Source organism: Hydra viridissima, unplaced genomic scaffold (genome assembly GCF_058129835.1).
Source record: "Hydra viridissima isolate aposymbiotic clone 2 unplaced genomic scaffold, HvirCarnegie_v1 scaffold_6, whole genome shotgun sequence".
NCBI lineage: Eukaryota > Metazoa > Cnidaria > Hydrozoa > Anthoathecata > Hydridae > Hydra > Hydra viridissima.
Genome location: NW_028324305.1, coordinates 897568 through 920124, shown reverse-complemented (window position 1 = coordinate 920124; position 22557 = coordinate 897568). Strand labels below are relative to the sequence as shown.

The 22557-nt window shown below is 27.7% G+C and overlaps 1 protein-coding gene across 1 annotated transcript; it reads left to right on the top strand.

Moving 5' to 3' along the window:
• Positions 1–3507: 3507 nt before the first annotated feature.
• Positions 3508–21005, top strand: LOC145190673 (integrin alpha-V-like). The gene is made up of 31 exons (XM_090090219.1): positions 3508–3831; positions 4608–4735; positions 4883–4956; positions 5331–5457; positions 5931–6041; positions 6133–6213; positions 6361–6408; positions 6493–6536; positions 6636–6701; positions 6794–6846; positions 6922–7009; positions 7168–7285; positions 7484–7581; positions 7660–7786; positions 8885–8930; positions 9311–9430; positions 9517–9578; positions 9660–9808; positions 10037–10165; positions 11688–11767; positions 11905–12043; positions 12800–12978; positions 14172–14255; positions 18416–18500; positions 18866–18967; positions 19127–19198; positions 19301–19378; positions 19474–19593; positions 19768–19860; positions 19999–20130; positions 20224–21005. The coding sequence occupies exons 1-31, from the start codon at positions 3656–3658 to the stop codon at positions 20302–20304; spliced, it is 3090 nt and encodes a 1029-aa protein (XP_089946345.1). The 5' UTR covers positions 3508–3655; the 3' UTR covers positions 20305–21005.
• The last annotated feature ends 1552 nt before the right edge of the window (positions 21006–22557 follow it).

Below are 22557 nucleotides of genomic sequence, written 5' to 3'. Positions count from 1 at the left end.
CTTCAATCAAAAAACTGGTTTACAAGAAACACTTTATCATGCAGAGACAGAAAACCGTTTTTCTGCAGTCATTATGAGTTTTTCAGTATCAGCCGTTTCAATTTTTCTCTTTGCGGTGCTATTTGTTTTGTTTTTTAACCAAAAACGGAACGCATTACTTCCAGAAATTTCCATTGAAAGTTAATATTAAAAATGCAACAATTACTTACTGTTAAAACTTATCAGTTTTTTTTTTTAAAGAAAATTGTGTTTACATAAATTCAATTTTCTTTGAACATTTTTAATCACTTTCATTTTTAAATGTGATGGTAAAAACTAAAGAAATTAAAAATAAAAAAAAATTTGATGGTAAAAACTAAAGAAGTTAAAAATAAAAAAAATTTGATGGTAAAAACTAAAGAAATTAAAAATAAAAAAAATTTCCAATGAGTCTGCAAAGTGTCATTTCTCCGTTTGTTGCAAAATAGATGCCAATAAAAATGTTTTTTTTTTTTAAGGGACGAAAGTTGAGGAAAGGAAAGAAAGGAAGAAAGTTGTTTTTGTAATCAGAGTTCGATAAACTTTCGATTCCACTATCTGAAATCTTTGGGAAAGTTCAAATTAGTTTTGATCCTGTCGAATCAACTGTGGTAAAACAACTTTGTTAAAATGATATTGTATTATTCAAAACAATTTTTTTTTTTAAAGCGAATTAAAAAGGTTTATACATGCATTTTACAACACTTTACTGACCAACAATTTAAACTCATTTATATATTGATTCAATAAATTGTTCATTTAAATATTTACAAACTGATATATATGTTTACAAGCTGATGAATATTTACAAACTGACAAACAACAGTTATCATTACTTACACAAAAAACAACAACTAATCATTGGGATGATGGATCTTTTAAAGACAGAGGAAGAGATCATGTTAGACTGAGCCAAATTTAACTCCTCAATATTTTGTCAAGAGTCTCGATCGCGTATTTGTGTATATAATAAATTTCTAAATTATTTATTCTCTAATTTTTATTGCATACTTCAACTAAAGATACAAACAGTTTGATAAGTTTCTTTTGCACTTTTAATTAATCTAATTGAACTAATTAAACTTAGAGATTTTAATTTATTTAATTTTGAGCCAATTACTTGGTATTCTTTTTCAAAATTCCATTCATAAAAAAGTCAAAGAGAGTAGACCCAAGTGCGAAGAACTGAGTGTATGTGCCTTCAGTTCTTTAATATACGGTGGTGCAATGGTTGCATATTAAAAGCCCCTAGTAAACGTTTAATTACGCGTAGAGTCGAAATAAGTACGATTTCAAAATACTGAAAGTAGATGCCGCTTCTAAAAATAAGATATGTGAAATATATTTTTAATGATTATTCCGTATATACTTTATTTCCTTACATTTAAAAATTTTAATAAGTGTTAAAAATCTGTCTTAATTTTTTTCGTGACGTTTTTCGAATGGGGTTGTACTCAAAATGTTCCTTATGGTTCGGACTTTGTTACATTTGATACGGACATCTTTTTAAAATATGGGCTGTTTGGCACGTGGTTAAATTAAAGCTGAATAAACAAGTTGTCAACTATTGTAAATAATAGTTTAAGATAATTAACCTCTTTTTAAAGGATTACTTTTTTAATTTTTTTTAAAGGATTATTCTTTTATTTCGCCTGCTGGTAAAAGAAATCAAAACTCATAAACAGATTAAATTGAATTTTATATGATATCAAGCATATTAAAGTTTCATTTTCACTGAAAGTCGTCCAACTTTAGTGTCATAAATTATTTTTTATCAAGGCACAATCCCTGTGGGCATGCATCGTCCGCACGACGTCTTACGGACGTCTTACGAACGTTTTACAAACGTCTTACGGACGTCACTGGGATAATAATGTTGCCTTTAAATTTACATTTAAAGTTTCTTAATATGCACAATATCATTGGTTAACAAAAAAAAAGCTTTTTTTTGCTAACTTGAAAATTGTTTTTAGATAATGAGAGGCCTCTGAGCTTAAAGATGCCAAAAGCTTTTTTCTATCACATCAAATTTTTTATGTATGAACTTTTTAATATTTATTCATGCTTGCTCAACCTGTTGCCTTGGAAACCTTTTTTTTTTGTGGTTTGGGTTGTGTTGTGGTTGTGGACTATGGTCAGTCTGAGTTAATCGTGCAGTAAGTGAAGGTAAGTGTCAGGGAGCTGCATGCTTCTACCAAAGTGGGGGCTTATGAGCATTTTTTGCCTTTTTGGCTGTTTAACCAGAAGTTTTAGGTGGCACCTGTTACTTTATTCCCCTTAAAGTCAAGCAACCACCGGAAGTTTAGTAGTCAAACAATCAAAGCGTATCTCAACTGCCATTGGATTTAAAGGTCGAAGGAACACTTATAAGTATGCCTCCACTACCAACCCAAAAACATTGGAGTTATCACTCAGTTCAATGTAATGGCACTACACTCAGTTCAATGTAATGGCATCAGTACCAAGGAGATGTTTGAGTTCTTTAGACAGAATTTTTGTTTTATTTGGAAATTTTACAGTAACCAAGTCAAAGAATGAACATTGTTTTTTGTTTTTTCAAAAGATTTTATCAAAAGAGCTTACTTGGCTTAATTTAAGGTTAAACTGGGCGATCAAGGTAAATATTTGGCCCCGCATAATTCATGTAAACTATGTGTTGAGAATGAAAAAAAGACAAAAGGAAAAGGCTAACATTTGGCATCCCTATGAGATGGCGGGATCCAAAAAACCATGTAGATGATTGTTACTTCTATCTCACAATGGCTTCATGTTACATGAAGAAAGAAATTAGGAATCATCATTTTAATAAAAAAATAACTTAAAAAAACAAAATGCTAAACTTTCGAAATCATTTTGGATCATCTTGAGGGGGTGTCCTTTATGGTCATTTTAAAAATGAATGTCGAAAAAAATCTTTCTTAAGTTGTAAAGCTTGCTCTGAACCTATAATATATGCTCTGTTCAAATCATGTAATTTGAAAAGATTTTCCCTCCAGTCTCTCTCTCCACTCTGATTAAAGTTGCTATTCGATTTTTTCTTTTAAGTTTAATAGATTTAAGATGTATGTTAACACGCATTTGCAAGGTCTTCTGACGCATTTTCATTGAATAACTTTAAATATGATACTAAAGATACGGCGTGGTACAAAAATAATGTTGTGACGTTTTAGACGTCATCGATCTTTTTAAACACGTGTGAATTTTTAAGTGTATGACTTTTTCAGTTATTAAATTTTATTTGGCATAGATTCGAAATTCTTGCATAAGAGCCTTAAGAATACTACTCGCTGCCCATTTTTTTAACTTGTTATAAACGAGAACATGCTTTCTGTGTTTCAACGTGAAAAAGAAGTATTTTGCGCTAATTTTTTTTTAAATTAGAACTTTATTTCGCTTAGTTAAGTAAAAAGCCGCATCAATAAAGATCAAGACTTTTAAATTGTCGGTTGAACAATGGACCGAACTCTGCCGAGACTTCAAAAACCTTTTTAACTTGCGACGAATATTTCCGCAATGAATTCCGATACAATTTGATGTTAACTCCTTTTATAGGATTGGCTTAAAATTTTATTACATCGAAGTGATTGGCTTCCTTGCAAGTTGTATTAACTTGAATAAAGGCGAATAATTTTCTAAGATGGTTGACTCTGGGAGGATGCATCCCGCGATTTATTTTACCCTAATTATACTGTTTTTCGCTACTAACGTTTTATATGCCTTTAATATTGATGTTAAAGATGCATACGTTTTTAAGGATCCAAAGGGATCTAACTCCTTTTTTGGCTATTCTTTGGCATTTCACCAATCTAATTTGTAAGTACATTTGATTCTAAAGTAAAAGTATCTCCGACATTGTTTCTTTTAAGAGAAGATGTATAACATTTATACATACAGGTATATATATATATATATATATATATATATATATATATATATATATATATATATATATATATATATATATATATATATATATATATATATATATATATATATATATATATATATATATATATATATATATGTATGTAACATAAACATGGATTATAAAAAAATATAAAAGGTAATTGACATAAAAAACTTCTATAATTTAATAAACAATTTCAAAAAAAATTACTTTTTTTTTTTTTTGTTTATATTCCTAATATTTTTAGTATGTTTAAATATGCATAAATATTTAAATATTTCATTTTTTTTTTTCATAGCAGTATACATCTAAGATAGGTTTTATTATTAAAATATATATGAGATGTTTTTTTCTTTACAAATTAATAATTTTAAGGAATAACAGAAAAATTATGAATAAATTAACTCAATACATTTTTTGCTTAAATTTTTTTTAGAACTGTTTTTTGATTTAAAAAATGTATAAAATAATTGAATATTGTTTATTATTTTGAAATTTATATGGAGGAAATTTTAATTAAGGCAATTATATTATCTTTTTTTCTCTCTCTTACTCTTCTAAGATCTCTAAAACTTTGAAAGTTTAAAATACACACAATTACAATAAAATGTAATTTTGTGTATTTATGTGTTAAACATAGTATCTTTACACTTCTGTAATAAAGTTGCTGTTTTTGTTAAAGGATTTTAATTGGTGCTCCCCGCAGTAAAGACAACAATTTCGCAAATGGTAAACAATACGGAGCTATATATAAATGTTCACCTAAAGATATAAATTCTTGTAATTTGCTGGAACAAGTTGATAAAGTGGGTAAGTGAAAAAATAGATGTTTAGAAATTTCTGAAATAGATAAGTAAAAAAAAACTATTTATTTTATAAACGGGTAACTTATGTTCCTTACTGACTGTTTTTATTTCTCTTATTTTCTAATCAGCTTTTGTATTGATTTCTTTGCAGCAAGTTTTAGTGGTGAAGTTCGTAATGATCAATGGATGGGAGCAACTGTATATTCAAATAATGAAAGAATTATGGTAGCTTTATTTTAAATAAATGAGTTACAATTCAAGAATAGTTATTATGCAATAGTTTTAACTACTTTATATTAATTAAACAACTGAAAGTGATGACCATGATGATCTTTTACTACCTTGTGGTTTTTGGAGCGTCTTTTAATAAAATTAATTTTTAGACATTTGATTATTCTCCAGCATTAATTTATTTTAATGTCACTAAGTCAGGAGAACGCTCAATTTTTTGTACAAAAGCTCAATGACACTACTGCCTTAAAAAAAGAAGTCATTCATTTTAATAAATTTATTCTTTCACAAAATCTTTATGTAAATGTAGTAATTTTTTCTCAAAAAAATCTTGATCATTTTATATGGGGCCCTTTATTATTATTCAGGCATGTGCACCACGCTATGCAACAGTAGGTTCTGGAAAAACTGAGCAGTATTTATCAGGAAAATGTGAAAGTATAAATATTTATGATTCAGATAGCAGTTTTGTATGGAGACCATGTGTGTCACAAGGTATGCTTTATTTCTTAAAATTCTAAATTCCATTTTTTTTTTTTTTTTGTAAATTCTTTAAATTTCCTTCTATAATCACTGAAGAGATCCCAAATTTTAAAACTAAACAAAGCTTTTTAAATTTGTAGAATTTAAGAAAACATGAAGATGCTTACTTAATCAAAAAATCTTGTTTATGAGGACTTTCAGTTGGTGTATTTTTTAATTGATAACTTTTCATTTTACCTGGAGAATTCTATTTTGATTAAAAGTAAAAAATTGGGAAGCGTAAGAATGCAATCAAAAGTTGCAAACTATATTTATATAGATGATACTGATTGCATAGTATAAACAATCAATATAAAAAGACTTCAAATTAAACTATTTACATTTTTAAAGCGCTGTTGTGTTGCTACCAAAGTCCATTCAGAATTTATTTACAGCATTGAAAAGATTTTTATAGATTATATTTAACTGTTTTTGGTTTTTAATAGCTACTAAACTAACTGAGTTTGGATACTGTCAAGTTGGATTTTCAGCCAAGTTCATTGATTCTGCTCATAAACAAATAATGTCTGGCATACCAAATGTTCAGCTAAATAAAGGTTTCTTAAGATTTTTGAAATAGTTTTTGTTATTTGTCTAGAAATAAAATTTTAATTCAAGTCTGCTATAATTTGTTTCCCCTGTTGTCAGGTCTCATTGTCTTAGCAAAATCAGATGGAAAGTCTGTTTCTTACACTGATAATGAAGCTCCAAAATATGATGAGTATATGGGTGAGTTGAAATAAGAATTTTTGTTGTGTTTTATTCATTTCTAAAATTCAGTAAAAATATCTTTTGGTTTTCATCTATTGAGCAATATAAATCAAAGATGTTTCTTATGATTAAGTCACTTGAAAATGCTGAATCGACTTTTCTTAGGCTATGCTACAACATCTGGGTTGTTTACAAATGACAAATCAACTGTTGGTGAGTTTAAGTTTTTTAAATTCTTTTACAAATAAAAATTTTACATGTAAGTTTGTGCATAGTCCTTTTTAAATATTTTTTTAGTCGTTATTGGAGGTGCTCCACGTGGTGATAATTTAAATGGAAAGGTAAGTCTTTAAAAAAATACAAAATAGAAATTTTGTTCTGATATTTGCTTTTTGTGATGTATTGTTGGAGTGGTTTTCCAAAAAAAAATTTTTCCATAGGTGCTTTTATATGATGTTCTAAACCTGAACCAGACATTTGCAGTTTTGAACGATCCATCCAAAACGGTATTATAGCTTGTTATGACTTTTTAATTAAAGTTTCTCCATTTTACAAATCAACTTTGCATTAAAATATAATTAGTAAAATGTTTGTCCAGGTTGGTTCATATTTTGGTTCTTCACTTGCAGCTGCAGATGTCAACAATGATCAGTAAGAACTGTTCTATCAATAAATTAGCAAATGTTTTTTTTTATATATAAATATCATATTGACTTTGTTTTTAAGGCTTTCGGATTTACTTGTTGGAGCTCCTTATCATGCAGGAGATAGCTACAATGAGGGAGCAGTTTATTTATATATAAATAATAAACAGGTAAATAAATTATGAAATTCTAGGCAACTTTTTAGAAATGGTATTTAAGGTGATTGATTATTAGCAAATCATACTAAATAAAGTTCAAAATTTTAGATCTTTAACTTAGGCTATTCACTAATAGAACTAGCAGCATAAGAACTTTTATTCTTTAACAGAATGGATTAGAACTTAAACAAACACTTCAAGGTGATAAAGCTTATGGGCCTTTGGCAGGATCTTTGTTTGGTACTGGATTGGGAAGTGTAGGTGATCTAAATCAAGATCAATTCAATGGTATATTTCATTTTAAAAATATTGAGATTTAAAGTTTAATAATTTAAGTTCATGAGATTTTTCTAAACAAATTTAAATTTGTTTCTATTAGGGTGCTATATATGCAAAATATGGCTACAGTCTTTTAATTAGAAGCCCCAAGTTTAACCCAGCATTTTTATTAAAAGAGTATGGGTTTTATATTTCTTTGTTTTATAGATATTGCAGTTGGTGCACCTTGGGGTGGTGTGGACAGAAAAGGCATTGTTTACTTGTTTTATGGAACATCTAGTGCTGCACCTTTAAAACTAATGCAGGTTAAAAATCTGTCCATGTTTAAAATTTTCAATCTTGTTTTAATTATTTTACTTGTTTACTTGTTGTTATTTGTACAGGTTATTACTCCTTCAAGTTTGGGTGCTGCAGGGGCAACTTTAAATGGATTTGGCTTTTCATTTACAGAGTATTATTTCTCTCAGCAAACTAAAATTACAAACGATATTGATGGAAATAAATATCCAGGTAAATAATAATACTGGTAATCAAATTTTTGATTATGAGGTTCCTTATAGAAAAAGGGTGGGTTGAACTTAGTTTGCTATGCTGGTTTACAAACTAACTTTTACTCTTTCACTTTAAGTTCCAATAATATTTTTGTATAATAAAATGACTTTTTGTATTATAAAGTAGAAATAGAGTTGTTGCTTTGGTGTTGGTTTTTAATTTGACATTCTTAATCTCACCAATGCATTGCATCACAACATATGCACTTGTCTTTAATAACATTATAAAAGACAAATTTGTTCATAGCAAACAAAGTGCTAAACACAAACAAGCTTTCTTACATACAGCTTAATTTTATAAATACTAGTAGTTGCATCTTGTTTTAATTTCAAACAGTGTTTTGCAAGCTCTGATCTTCAAGATTCTCCAGTAAAAAGTCCATATGGAAATGAAAAAAATGAGTCTTCAACTTGATATTATTCAATCTGGTATCTCAAATTCTTTCAATGAAGATTTCAACTAGCTGTTTGAAGTTGGTATTTTATGTGTCCTGAAAAATGTTAAAAGCTTTCCTGACATTACGTTTGATAACAATGTATTTTCAAAGTTCTCATCTTTGAAAACTGCTTTAATCAGGTTTCCAAAATAAGTTCCTTTATTTAAAGTTAACAATGATAATTCACTTGTTTAGTAATTAACCGTTTCTAGTTTTACACAGGCAAAAAATGTTTTAGGCTCCTACATGAATTAAAAATTTTTAGTGTAATTTCAAATGCTGATTTCTTATACTGATACTGACTTTTTATAAAAAACTTTTGAAAATAAAATTTTATATTTAAATATAAGCTTTTTACATGTAACTAACAATCTTCATGGCCAAACCTACCATATGAGACTTTTAATACATGACCAAACCTGCCATATAAAAATTCTAATACAGTTTTTGAGACCAATTAAATATACTTAGAAAAGTGTTAAAATTTTTTTTTCAATTTTTACACTTTCATAATTTTTTTTAAAAAAACTTTTATCTATTGCTCAAGTTTAACATTTTATAATTGAAGAAAAAAAGGTTCTTTTGTGGTGATAGCACCTGGTTCTCTAATGTCTTTCTAGATATTGGGATTGGAGCATACAGATCTGATCAAGCTGTTGTTCTAAGGCAAGGGTTTATAGTTTTTTTGACTCAACTTTTTAGTTATGTTATCATAATATAGTCTTGTATAGTACTACAGTTAAATAAAAGTCTAATGTTGCCTTAGGGTTAAATAATATAGTTTTACATTGCAGCATGGTTGAATAATATAGTTTTATATTGCAGCATGGTTGAATAATTTATAAACTATTTTACCTTTTACTGCTGTTTCACAACTTTTAAAAGAAAAAACATTTAATAAGTAATTTATTTGGGTATGGTTTCCTATTTTTGTAACACTGCGGTACTTATTGAATATTGCAAGTTTCCACTGCTCTAATATAATAAATTATAAATACAAATATAAAGCTCCTTAAAATATGCTTCTTGAGGGGGCTTCTTTTTAGATCTCGTCCAGTAATTTCTATCATTGGAAGACTTGATCCTGGAAATACAAAAAGGATTGATCTTTACAGCAATGATAACATTTGCACTTTACCATCAGATGGAGTTACTAAGAAGAAATGGTTCGTTGTCTGTTGTTCCTATTTTGAAAATTGTGTTTCTTGTGCCAAAGTTTTTTAATTCATTTTTTTTAAATTTAATTTGTTAGTATTAAAGGTGTTAAAGCTTGTTTCATGTTAGCTGGAGTTAACATTGGATCAACAAGTGCAGGTATATCATTTTATAGTGTTGATTTAAATATAATGCTGACATTAGAAGTTAAAAACCTTGTTGCTATTATTTTCACTTAAGATGTTCAATACAAGCTTGCATTGGACACACAACAGAGTCTTGCAAAAAGAGCTTTTCTTCTTGACGGAACTCAGCAAGTGAATGAAATTACAAAAGTAATCGTTACAAAAACTGAAGAATTATGTGAAGAATATGTTGTCTATTTAGATGTAAGACTACATCAGACTTTCTTTGTTTTAGTAATGAAGATGAATACTTTATTTATTTATTTTTTACTCTTTTGTAAAATCAAGAATCAACTTCTTAAGTTTTTTTCTTTTAACAAGTTTTAAGAATTAATTTAATTTTAATTCTATTATTTCCACTATTTTATTAGTTTTATATCTTTCTATTAATGAGTTTTAATTGTAATTTTTTTTTTTTCTATTTCTTAACAGAATAATACAAAAGATATATACAGAGAGTTAGAGATGGAGATTACTTATAATGTGAAAGAGCCAAGTTCTTGCAGTAATAACCTATGTCCGATTGCAAATAAAATATTATCCTTATCAGATAAGAAAACGGTAAGAATCCTCATTTTTTACACAATGGTTAAAGTATATCCATGGTAAAAATTTTAGCATATTTCTAAAATAATGTTACAAAAAGGTCTAATATAACATAAATATAGAGTATATTTAATACTTTAATTTACCAAAATACTAGGGTCATAATCAAAAATGTAATACTAGGGCAATAATCAAAAATAAAATGTTCAAATACTGCCTAGGGAAACCTCTAATCCTATTCTTATTGTTCTCATGTAAAAAAAATTCATAAAAGTATTTGTTTTTATTAAAAAAGGGTGCTGCATACCAACTTGAAAAAAAGTCACATGTACATAATTTAAAAGATTAACAGTTTTTTTTTTTAAAAAAAATATCATTCAAATCTTTAAGTTGATTTTTTTAAACAGTTTAAGTGCATTTCAAATAGAGCTGACAGTCATCTCGGTGAGGTGTACTACTTATAATATGTACTTTTTATAATTTGCTAATCATATGATCAGTTGTAAAGTTTATTAGATTATTTATGTTCTTTATATAGAAAAATATAAACCTATATTCTGTATATGAAAAGTATAATTCCAAATAAAGATAAGATAAATTCCAAATAAAGATAAAACTGCTTTTATTTTATAATTTTTTTTTTTACAATTTAATGCAAAATTTACTTACAAAATTTTTATTCATTTAAAAAGTTTTTTCATAGTGCTTAGTTATTAGTTATAGTTCTTAATTATTAGTTATAATTATACAAGCTTAATTAGTTTTTTAATATTATAATTATCTGCAACCCACATATTTTTACCTGAATCCTTTGCAGTTTGCCACTGAATATACATTAAAAGAATAAAATTCTCTGCAGTTTGCATCATGCTTATTGCATAAATTATATTTTGTACTTTTCCAGATGAGAGACTTATTAAAAAACATCTCACTACATGCTATTAGATCTTCATCTGAAATTTACATCAATTTCACAAATCCTCAAAGTTAGAGGTACTAAAATACCATCATTAAGCAAGCAATTTTTCTTCCATCAGCTGGCACCGAACAAAAAAACAGTGAAAATATAATGCCTATTAGTTTGATTAGTTGAATTAGTCACCATCAATTTGCTTTGAAAATGGTTTTTGAAAAGCACCTTAGAGAATACTGTGTATAAATCAAAGATGTTTTTTATGATTGAGTTACTTGAAAGTGCTGAATCAACTTTTCTTTGGCTATGCTACAACATCTGGGTTGTTTACAAATGACCAAAAAACATGTTATTCAGAAAAATTATTTATATCAACAAAAGTGGAACTGAGATAAACAAGTAATTTCATGTAGAAAAAAGACAGATGAGGTTTTTAAAATACTTTTTGAAAGTAAATCACTTCTGTTTCAAGTTTTATCTATCTAATAATATGTTTCTGAATTGTTGGTAACATCCTTAAATATGTACAAAAAGTTTCTGTTTAGATTCCATGTCACTGGATGTAGTGATGATGGTAATGATGAGTGTAACATCCTTAAATATGTAAAAAAAATTCCTGTTTAGATTCCATATATCACTGGATGTAGTGATGATGGTAATGATGAATGTAACTCAGATCTTGTTCTCAAACTTAAAACTTCAGAGTAAGTTTTCACTCCTTTTAAATTCTTTATTGAATAATTTAACACTGGTCACTTACACTTTACCTTTTTTTTTTTTTTTTTTTTTTTTTTTTTTTTTTTTTTTTTTTTTTTTTTTTTTTTTTTTTTTTTTTTTGCAGACCTTTGATAAGAGTTGGTGTTACTGAAATCGTTGATATTGTTGCTGAAATAAAAAACAAAAGAGAAAATGCATTTGCAAGTCTACTTCGTATTGAATACCCAAAAGAGTTAAGTCCTAACAGAGTGACAATTCCTGGGGTAAAAAATATTTTTATGTTTTTTTTATTAGATAAATGGTAAAAGTTTGTCTTTTACTTCTTTAGGAATTAACTGTGGTTTAAAATGAAAACGCGGACAATCAAATTTGTATTGTTAAATGTCTAAACATTTATAACTACCAGTTTATTATGGCACTTTCATTTTATTTGATAATAAGTATTTTGCATTCTGTTTATGTCCCTAAAGATTCAGAAATTAGGAATTCCCTTTAAATACCACTGAGCAAATTTATTATCTTATCTTACAAATATACTTCAGTGTTTCTTTTTTCTTTTTCCTTTCATTTTAATTTTCAGGTAAAAGCAATCAATTATTTAAAAAAAAAAAAGTTGTACAAATTTTATATTATGTAAAAATCAAGATGATTCTTACATAGTGTAATAGTTGTACAACAGCGTACTATTCATCACAACTTAGGATTGGATGGTGTATGTTTAGCAATCAGATATTTCAGATCCTGATATAGGAAATAAGAATGCAAACCATAGTCTTAACACCAGTACATTTCCTCTCCTTCTAATAGGCAACTCCCAGTTGCATCAATAACAACATAACCAACAAACACAATTTTTGATAATTATATAAAAATAAAATGAACCTTTTCTTGTTAGAACAAGGAACAGCAATCAATATTTATCACCAATAAAAAAGCATATTTTAAAATTTATCTTTTAAGCTTGTTTATTAGTATTGATTCGAAAATGTGAAATTCTGTTATGTTCTATTGAATTTTAGTATTCCGGTTCAGTAATATGGGAGCCAAATGCTTCACAAGATAGTGACTTGGCTACTTTATCTGTTACACTATCCTCACCGATAAAAACTGGAATGACTGAAATAGTTAATATTCAGTTCGGTGTTCAACTCGTACAGATGGGAACCAAAGTTATAGAGCTTAAAGGAAAAGTAGTAACGTAAGTGATATCATTGTGATAATTAGCTTTGAAAATTAAAATCTATTGCATTCAGTTAAAAATATGCAAAATTTAAAGAGTGGGGTTTGGATTAACCTGGCATGATAGTACATTCAATTATTGTCTTATTTTCATCTTTTATATAGTATTACACATATTAAGTAAATACCATTGTATATCTTATATATTATCATAATAAATATTTAATTATATATATTTACTGCATTATACAGCTATGCACAAAAGTTGAATATTTTTTTCAAAAATTATTTAGGACTTTTTTAAAATAAAAAATAATTTTCCATATTGTCAAATTTTTTAAAAAGGCTAAAAAAAAATCTACTAAAATGAATATAGATTTTTTAATATATTGAATTAAGAGCTACTACCAACTTGTACTCTTAGTTGTAAATATTGTGCTGAATACTTCTCACTTGCAAATCATTTGCCATTCAACTCATTCTTCCTTTGCTTTTGATGGCCTAAAAATTGGACTCACCACTCCAAGTAAGTTTTGTCCAATATTCAACAAGGCAATACAATTTTTCTTAAATTCAATTTTTTTACGGTTGATCCATGATTCTATGTTTGATCCATGAGACTTTCCTATTGCAGTCTATGAATGTTTGTCTATGAGTTTACGGATTTTCTCTGCTCTCTTTAGATGTCTTACCTTTTGTCATGGTTTCTCAATATTTGTGGTCTCCCAGGGCTTTGACAAAAATCAATTATATTGACCATATTGCTCCTTCATTTTTTTTTTTTTTTTTTTTTTATCATAGACTACAAAATATATATAAACTAGTTTTTAAACAAAAAAAAATTGCAAAAATTATGCCTTGGACATTTTTTAAATATATTTTTAGATTTTCTAATTACATACGCATTTCTATTGATTAGTTTAGATACTATTTTTTTAAAGAAATATATTAGGAATTGTGCATACATAATTCAGAGGTGAACTCTAAGAGAATTAAAACATTTAAGTGCCAATTTTGTCTTTATGACTTTTGGTTTTTAAATTAAAAAAGATGGTAAAAAAAAATTGATCTTTTGAGACATGTTAAATTGTTGTTTAAAAAACCCCTAAATTTGGTTGTTGTTTTTTTTATTAAAGTAAACTCTTTTGTGCATAGCTGTATGTTATAATCACATGTTATAATCTATTTACATAAATTGCTTGTTCTTTTTAGATCAAGTTTAGAAATGAACAATATAGACAATAATGATACTATCAGCATCAATATTTCACTTTCAGCCAATCTTACTGTGTCAGGGTAAAAGTTTTTTTTTCAATTGTTTAAATTTTAATGGATTTCTGTGGGTATTGAACAGGGTTTTTGATAACACAGACCAACAAATAAGTATGTTTTAACTTTTTTAACAAATGCAGCTGAATCTTTTGTATTTTTGGGTGCTGAAACTTTATCTGGAATCAATTTTTTTGTATCACCTATAGTTCTCTCACAATATGAGATTGATTTTACAGCGGAGAAAATAGAATTAGCCTCACCATGTGCTGATCCAATATTTTGTAAATCTGTAAACAAGTTTGTGCGGTACAACTTTTGTATCCACACACATATAATTACTGTTACAAACAACAACTTTTTAGATTATAATATAGCATAATTAAATTGCGGAACATTTGATAAAACCATAAAATGTATAATACTTGATATTTGCGGTAACAAATAGAATTAGCCTCATCAATAATTATTTTCAGTTTACTTGTATATTTTGATCTGGTGATACGCATTTGTGAGTTAGTTTTTTATTATTATTTGTAAGTTAAACAAAGACTGTGAAATCAGTGCTCATAAAGTTTTTAACATTTGGTTTTTGATACCTTTATTTGAAATGGGACGTGGTAAGCGTTTAACGAATGAAGAATTAGCAGTAATCAAAGCATACAAAGATACAGGCTTATCTAATCGGGAAATTGCAAAGAATATTAAAAGATCTCCAAAAGTGGTTAACAATTACTTCAAGATTGGTGTTAATTATGGAGCTTATAAGGGAAGTGGTGGCAAACGTAAAATTGATAATCGTACTAAACGAGTTATTGTACGTCATGCTGCTGCTCAGCACATGACTGCATCTCAAATTCGTGCTGATTTACAATTACCTGTATCTGTTCAACGTGTGAGACAAATCTTACATGAAGATCCAAACACAGTTTGGAAAAAGCGTAAACCAAAACCAAAACTTACTGCTCGTCATAAAAAAGTTAGATTACAATTTGCGAAAGAACACATGTCTTGGCAAGAAGAGTGGCATCAAGTTCTCTTTAATGATGAAAAAAAGTTCAATCTAGATGGTCCTGATGGCTATCAATATTACTGGCACGATCTTCGAAAAGAGAAAGAAACTCGGATGAGTCGTAACTTTGGGGGTGGAAATGTTATGGTTTGGGGGGCTTTTTCCTTTGCTGGAAAACTTCCACTGGCATGGATTTCAACAAAAATGAATTCACAGGACTACATTGACTTATTAGAAATAAGTTTACTTGAACATGGTGAGGAAATTGATGGGTGAAACTTTCACTTTCCAACAAGATAATGCTACAATCCATAATTCAAAGCTTATAAAAGCTTGGTTTAGAGAAAAAAATATTCACGTAATGGAATGGCCCACACGTAGTCCAGATCTTAACCCAATTGAAAATCTTTGGGGAATACTTTCTAGAAAGGTTTATGAAAATGGAAAGCAATTTGAATGCACCTTGGAGCTGAAAACTCGTATCAGAGAAGCTTGGAATGAAATATCTATAGAAACTATCCAAAATCTTGTGACTAGTATGTCAAACCGCATATTTGAAGTCATTAAAAATTCAGGAAGCTATACTAAATACTAAATGAGCGAAAAAACAAAATATTTTCTTTATTTTTTGTATATAACGCTAATGAGGCTAATTCTATTTTCTCCACAAATTGAATATTTTTAATTTTTTTTTCCATTTGGAATTAATTAAACATACCAATTTATAAACTTTTTAGTTGTAGTAGAAGTAACAAGAAATAAAGTAGATTTCATAATTGTTTACCTGCAGTTTTTGTTAAATTAGAACAAAAAATAAAGGTGAGGCTAATTCTATTTTCTCCGCTGTATTTAAAAATGTGGCAGGTTTAAGCTTAAAAAAGATAAGCTAGCTGATACCATACTTTTATTTACAGATTTTAATTACAATCTCATCACATTCAAATTGGTGATCAGAGAAAAAGCAAACCTAATATTTTCTTCACTAGAGTTAATATAATTTCTTTTTTTATTAAGAAAATTTAAAAAAAAATAATGCAACAATATATACAGAAAGTTTGTAAGAGTGCAAATTTTTATGACACCTAGTTTTTTTTGTTGAAAACGTTATCTAAATAAAAGTTTTTTTTTTTTATTATTATTAATTAGAGTAATAATTCTTCTATTTTTATTGATACCTTTTTTTGTGCATGCATGACATTTTTCTCTCTTCTATTGATTTTTAAATGAATTACCATAAGTTGCATATTATTTTTTACCGACAAATAAATGGCCATTTAGTTAATACAAATGGTATTATCTTTGATTTATTTAATCTGACTTCCAATTCCTCTAAAAATGATAATCTTTATTAACTGTATAACATCCCACCAAAAAAATTTTCATAGTATGTTAAATTATTTTTGATTAAATACCAAATCTGATCTGTTGAAATTTTGACCAAATGGCAAATGGCTAAGAAAAGTATTCATGAGAATGTTAAATGGCAAAAAATTTGTTGGTTTAAGTAAACAAGTAAACCAATCTAATGTTGCTATAGCAAATTTAGTTGGTGTTTCAGGGGGTTGCATTTCAAATACATTAAAAAAGTTCAAAGAAACTGAGACTGCCAAAGATTCCACAAAGTCTGGTAGGTCTTCAAATGTTAACTGAAAGAGACAAGAAAATGCCATTTTTTTTGCAGGGTTCCATCCAGTTCTAGCATAAGCATTTGTAATTCAACCAGAAAATTCAATAATTCTGTAGAGAATGTTACTATTGGCAAAAAATTTACAATTTATAATTGGTCTGTTGAAGAATGGCCTCTGGTAATTTTTAGTGATGAAGCTAATTTTAAGGTAATTTTTTTTTTGAGTAAATTCAGTTCATTTAAATTTAATTGCCAGTTCCTGTAAAACCAGTTTTATAGAAATCTATATAAAAAATAGTTTAATAGAAATCTTGCTCTTGCATTTTTATGTATATAAATTTACAAAGTTATTGCAAGTTTTTTTATTTATTGTGTTAGTTAAAACTTATTAAAATTATAAAAAAACTTTTGTTTTGACAATTTAATCATCAAAAAACTAGACTGATATCATAAAATTTTGCCCTTGTATAAACTATCTGGACACACTGTAATTAGTTAATTTCCATTTATTAGCTATAAACTATTAGTTTTAAAAAAAAAATCATTTTTAACTGAAGTACAACTATGATTATTAAAAACTTTACAAAAAAAACAACAAAAAATTGTGACCATAGAAATAGCACATCAAGCAAACAAAAAAATAGTGCTGTGTAAAAGTCTACATCAAAACATTAAAACTAGTATTAATATTTTGTAGATCTCATAATATAGTTTGAGTCATTAAAATCCAAGTAACAAATAAGTTATAACCAGTATACAGCATTTGTATTGACCAAATTTTCATCAATTTTGACCACCAGACTAATACAGACTTTTGATACCATGCCAGTACATAGCTCCCCAAACTTTAATACTACCCTCACCAAACTTAACCATCTTTAAAGTATAGAATTGGTTGTTTTCTTATTTTATTATTAGTAGTATTGTATTTTTCATCATGTTTAGAACAGTTTTGAAACAATTTTCTAGAACACTGTCAAGTTGATGCTAGATGTGAGAAATGTTTAGTCCATTTGATAACATATAATAACTTTTCTTTTTTTTTTACATAGCAATGTTTTTTTTCACCTCATGTTCAGCTACTACAAGAAAATTAAGTGTACATTAACATTATAATATTTGTAATGCCTTGTTCCAGTTCTCACTTAAGAATTTTAACAAAAAGCTTTTAATAATGAATGGGATTTTCCACTAGCATCACTGCTGATCGCCACAAACAAAAAAAGTCAATCTAGTTTCATTTACATTTTTTGTTTGTTTTAATAAAATCCACAGGTATTACATTAATTAAAAATGAATTTTTTACATTCTATATATTCAAATGTGAATGAATGATGGTTGATCCAAATTTTATTATTGTTATGTAACTCAGCACATTTAAAAACAAAAGAATCAGGGAAAGTTGTTTAAAAATCTTTTTATCACAGGTGTTATCAAAAATTTAAAAAACAAAAAAGTTTCTGTCTTATATTTGTTTTTGTTTTTGTTTTTTTTTTGTTTTTTTTTTTTAATTTAGATAAAAATAACATTAAATTTTGTATTTACTAGGAATGTAAAGCCTGAGCAAATTAAATGGACCAAAGGAGTTACTTCAGCTAAAACAGTTGGTCCACAAGTTGTGCATACATTCTTTGTATGTTGATATTGTTTAATGGTTTTATGTTATATAATACCCAATAAATTTTCAATTTTTAACATTATTTCATTTTAGCATATATCAAACTTGAACATAGATCTTTTTCATACCAAATCACTCATCAATTATAATTTTCTTATAAAAACAAACCAAATAGTTTTTCGCTTAGAATCAGCTTACTAGCATAACATTTCCTACCTTTTGCCACTTTTTAGCTTCAACACTTTTAAAAATAATCATTTTTAATTTAAAAATTGTTGTTACCATGTTATTAACTTAGAGTCTTTGTTATTAATTTATCTAGTCACCATGTTTGTGGTTTTTATCTCTAATGGTGATCAATTTCCTTTTTACTTTTATAGTATCAAAACATGGGGCCTAGCAGTGTTGATACATCTCTTGTGAAGATTGATTTTCCAGAACTGTTCAATAAAGAATACATTTTAAACATTATAAAAGTAGAGGTAAATTTTTTATTGGATGCTCTTTCTACATGTGATACTAATTGTTCGCTTTTATTTTTGTAATGATCGTTCTTTAATTTGGTCCAGGAATTAACATTATTGTCTTGTTTTTGATAATTTTGTATTGATTTTATGTTAGTTTATTCTTTCAAATTATAGCTAGAAGGCTCAGCGTGGAATAGACAGATAGGGTCATGTAATTATGGGGCTATGAATATATTAGGTTTAAATGTAAGTTGCTCCCCTATTTTTAAATATTTAAATTATTCTTCAGTTAATCAACTTGTTGTTTATTTATCTCAAGTTAAAAAATTTTCTTAATCTTTCTTCTAGATTTCCTCATCAGAAACAGTTCCTAACCAAAATGCCACCAAAAGTCGAAAGAGAAGAGAGTCTAGCTTACCTTCCATTGTACGATGATTTTTTTTATTTATAGCCTACTTTAAAATAAAATAATGTTCTCATGGTTTTACTTTTTTTATTCTTTTTTTTCTTTTTCTTTTTAGAAATGTGGCGATACTGCTGTGAGATGTCGTTCCATCGAATGCAAAATTAACTTTTTACAGAAGTCTGACTCTGTTACTGTGACAGTTACCTCTACCTTGGTTGAAGCTACTTTTGAGAAGGTAGTTTGAGCAAGCGTTTTTAAAAACGTCATAGTTGTTTAAATATTTAGTGTCAAAACAACGGTTTTCCTTTGTATCTGGCCGGCTTTATCTACGAACTAAAAAGTTTGTGTAAAATTTTTTTTTTTTTTCTTGACACGTGATTTATATAGAGAAAGTTCTGTTTATTCTTAGGTTATAAAAGAAGGCCGAAAAATAACGGCCTACACAAGATTTACTTCAAATGCTGTAGCCGCAGCTTCAAACGCACCTAAGGACTATGCAACGGTTAGAGATTTATATCTTCTCTTTAATCTCCTATTTCTCACTGAAACATCATGCGATGTATGCGCCTATTGAGCAAACATAGCGGATGTAAACTTACGAAATGAGTTGAGAAAACGTTCTGTTTTTTTTTTTGCTCAGGTTGACTTGACGATAAATTCTCCTTATCTAACAAAAAGTGGCGGGAAAAACAAAGTTGATTGGTGGATTATCCTACTTTGTGTACTAGCAGCTATACTTATAATTGCCCTGATAGTCTTCGTTATGTACAAAGTCAGTTTTGCTTTAATTTCTATTTATGCGCTTGATCTCCGTACCAAAACTTTTTAAATCTCTTACTTAGTGTTATTTATTTTTCCTTTATAGAAAGGTTTCTTTAAACGTAAAAATAAAGTTCCCACTGAAGAACAAGGTCAACTACGTGGAGGAGAACCTGAAGAAGATTAACGCTTGGATTAATAGATTTCTTTATTTTCATGGGTTATAAGGAAGCATCGTATCGGAAGAAGAATCCAATGAATTCCCTTTTACTTCAATATGAAAAGCATAGAACTCAGTTTTTCATGTGGCTCCTTGTGGTTAAGATGTTGGTTTTTTGTTCTATGATCTTTTCGTAGAGACATGTTTTTATCGTTGTTGCGATTCGAATCCCTTTTATTTTCTGCATATCAAAATTCATCATCTCATTTTTTAAGTGTTTTAACAGGGTGTGTTTTTGTTAGTCAACTTGTTTTCTTAAATATTTTTATTTCTTTTTTATAAATTTTCGATTTATTTATTTATCTTAACTCTGCAGTTCTACAGATTGTTAAAAAAAAAAATGATTAAAAAAAAAAAATCATGCGCTGAATAGTTAGGAAATAATTTTATAAACGTTTTTAAATTTTCATATGTATTTGCGTTTACATCGTCGTTTGCATAATACAAGTACCTCATCCTCAGAATCCCCTGTTATTTTTTTATATGAAATAAAAAATGTGTTTTCCCTGGATTTTAGGGAGCCCACAAAAATAGAATTAAATAAGTGGGCAAGAACCTGTGTGCAAACTTCGTTATGTTTCTTTTAGTATAATTATAGAAGGATTTATGTTGCGTCAGAAAATGTATTTTTAAACTTGTGAATGTAATTAGATGTCTTTTTCTTTTTTTTTTAATTGTATTTATTTTCTTAATTTTTTAAATCTGCTTGTTTCTGTTATTTTTCCCCCTTATAAGGCAATTTTTGTAAAGAATATAGATTGAAGAGTATAAAAATAAAGTTAATTAAAAAAAATTTAAAGAACTTCACATAAGTTCACAACACTTTCTCTCTTACAAATCCTTTTTATTTACAAATTTTAATTTTCAGTTTAACATAACTTCTACGCAGTCATTCATTTTGATTGACAAAATATTCAGTTTTTTTATGGATCTATTTTACTTGCTTTATCATCGTTTCACTGGATTTATCTTTGCCAAATGTATCTTCAATAAAAAACAAATCGAGTTAATTTGTGACAATTTTTTCCTATTCTTAATAAATATATCTAGTAGCGTTTATATCTATTAGCGTAATATATCTAGTAGCGTTTATGAAATCGTCAGTGACGCGCTGTTAAAAGCGTGACAAAAATACGTTATCAAACTTTATCGTACGAAAGCGTCATTGCAGGTATACTTAGCCCGACTAAAGAAGACATGGCGTCATTAAAAATAATGATGTTATTTTGTTTGTATACTTATTTTTAAAATTACAATGTATTTTTGTGAAATTTTAGCATTTTATAAGATTTAATGTTGTTTTAAGTGACAATCTTTGTTAGTAAATATATATAAACGAGTTGAAATTTATTCCGTACGATACGTAGGCTAAAAGTGTGAGAGATCATTTTAAATTATTTCTTATAGTTCTTACGTACGAAAATATGACGGAGATTTCCTTTAGTCAAACGTATTAATAAACGGAGATTAGTAATTATCAGTAATACCAAAGCTACTTAAAATTAATTTACTAAAAACTTAATATGGAGTGCTGAAGTCAGCTATTGGGGACCGGTTTAAAGAAGAAGCAAAAATGACAATTTGGCTAAGAAAGCATTCATATCTAACTTCACCTTATCTGTTCGTTTATCTAAAGTTACAAATTCTTATGCTTTGGGGAATAGTTGTGAAATGAGAAGCACACATTTAACTTTCTTTTAATCATATTAATGTTATTAAAAAAGAAAAGAAAAAATCAGTCTATCTGAAAGCAACTGGTTGAGTTTTAATGGCGAAGTAAAAAAGGTGACTTTAATTGTATATGAAACTCTGAAAAATACTGTTGAAAGATTCAAAGGCAATGGTCTCGCTCCTGACATTCGCTAATTTGTTAAAAGTCTGCAATACTTGGGTCTACAATACACTTCCCAAAGTATCAGTCAGAAGATGACAGGAATTTTTAGTGGATAAAAGATCGTATAAGATCGTATTTTTACAGAACGTAGTATTTCAATTATTACAGCACTTTATCTATTTTTAATGATAGAAAAAGATATATTAAGAGCATATAAATAATTATATTCTTTAACTTAAAAGTAATCCGCCATATTTATTTTACGTCACTCTGCTCTAAAAGATATTTTTCCGATGTTTTTATTGGATACTCGAGAACTTCTCTTTTTTTTTTTTTGACGTCATGACAATTAAACGGCACTCCTGACTTATGAACTATTGTTTTTT

Bases quoted from the DNA above. Each gene is read 5' to 3' on its own strand.
- LOC145190673 (XM_090090219.1), top strand. From the start codon at position 3,656: ATGGTTGACTCTGGGAGGATGCATCCCGCGATTTATTTTACCCTAATT. The intron at 6,847-6,921 runs GTAAGAACTGTT...TTTGTTTTTAAG, and splicing joins GCAGATGTCAACAATGATCA to GCTTTCGGATTTACTTGTTG. The intron at 7,286-7,483 runs GTATATTTCATT...TTTGTTTTATAG, and splicing joins AAATCAAGATCAATTCAATG to ATATTGCAGTTGGTGCACCT.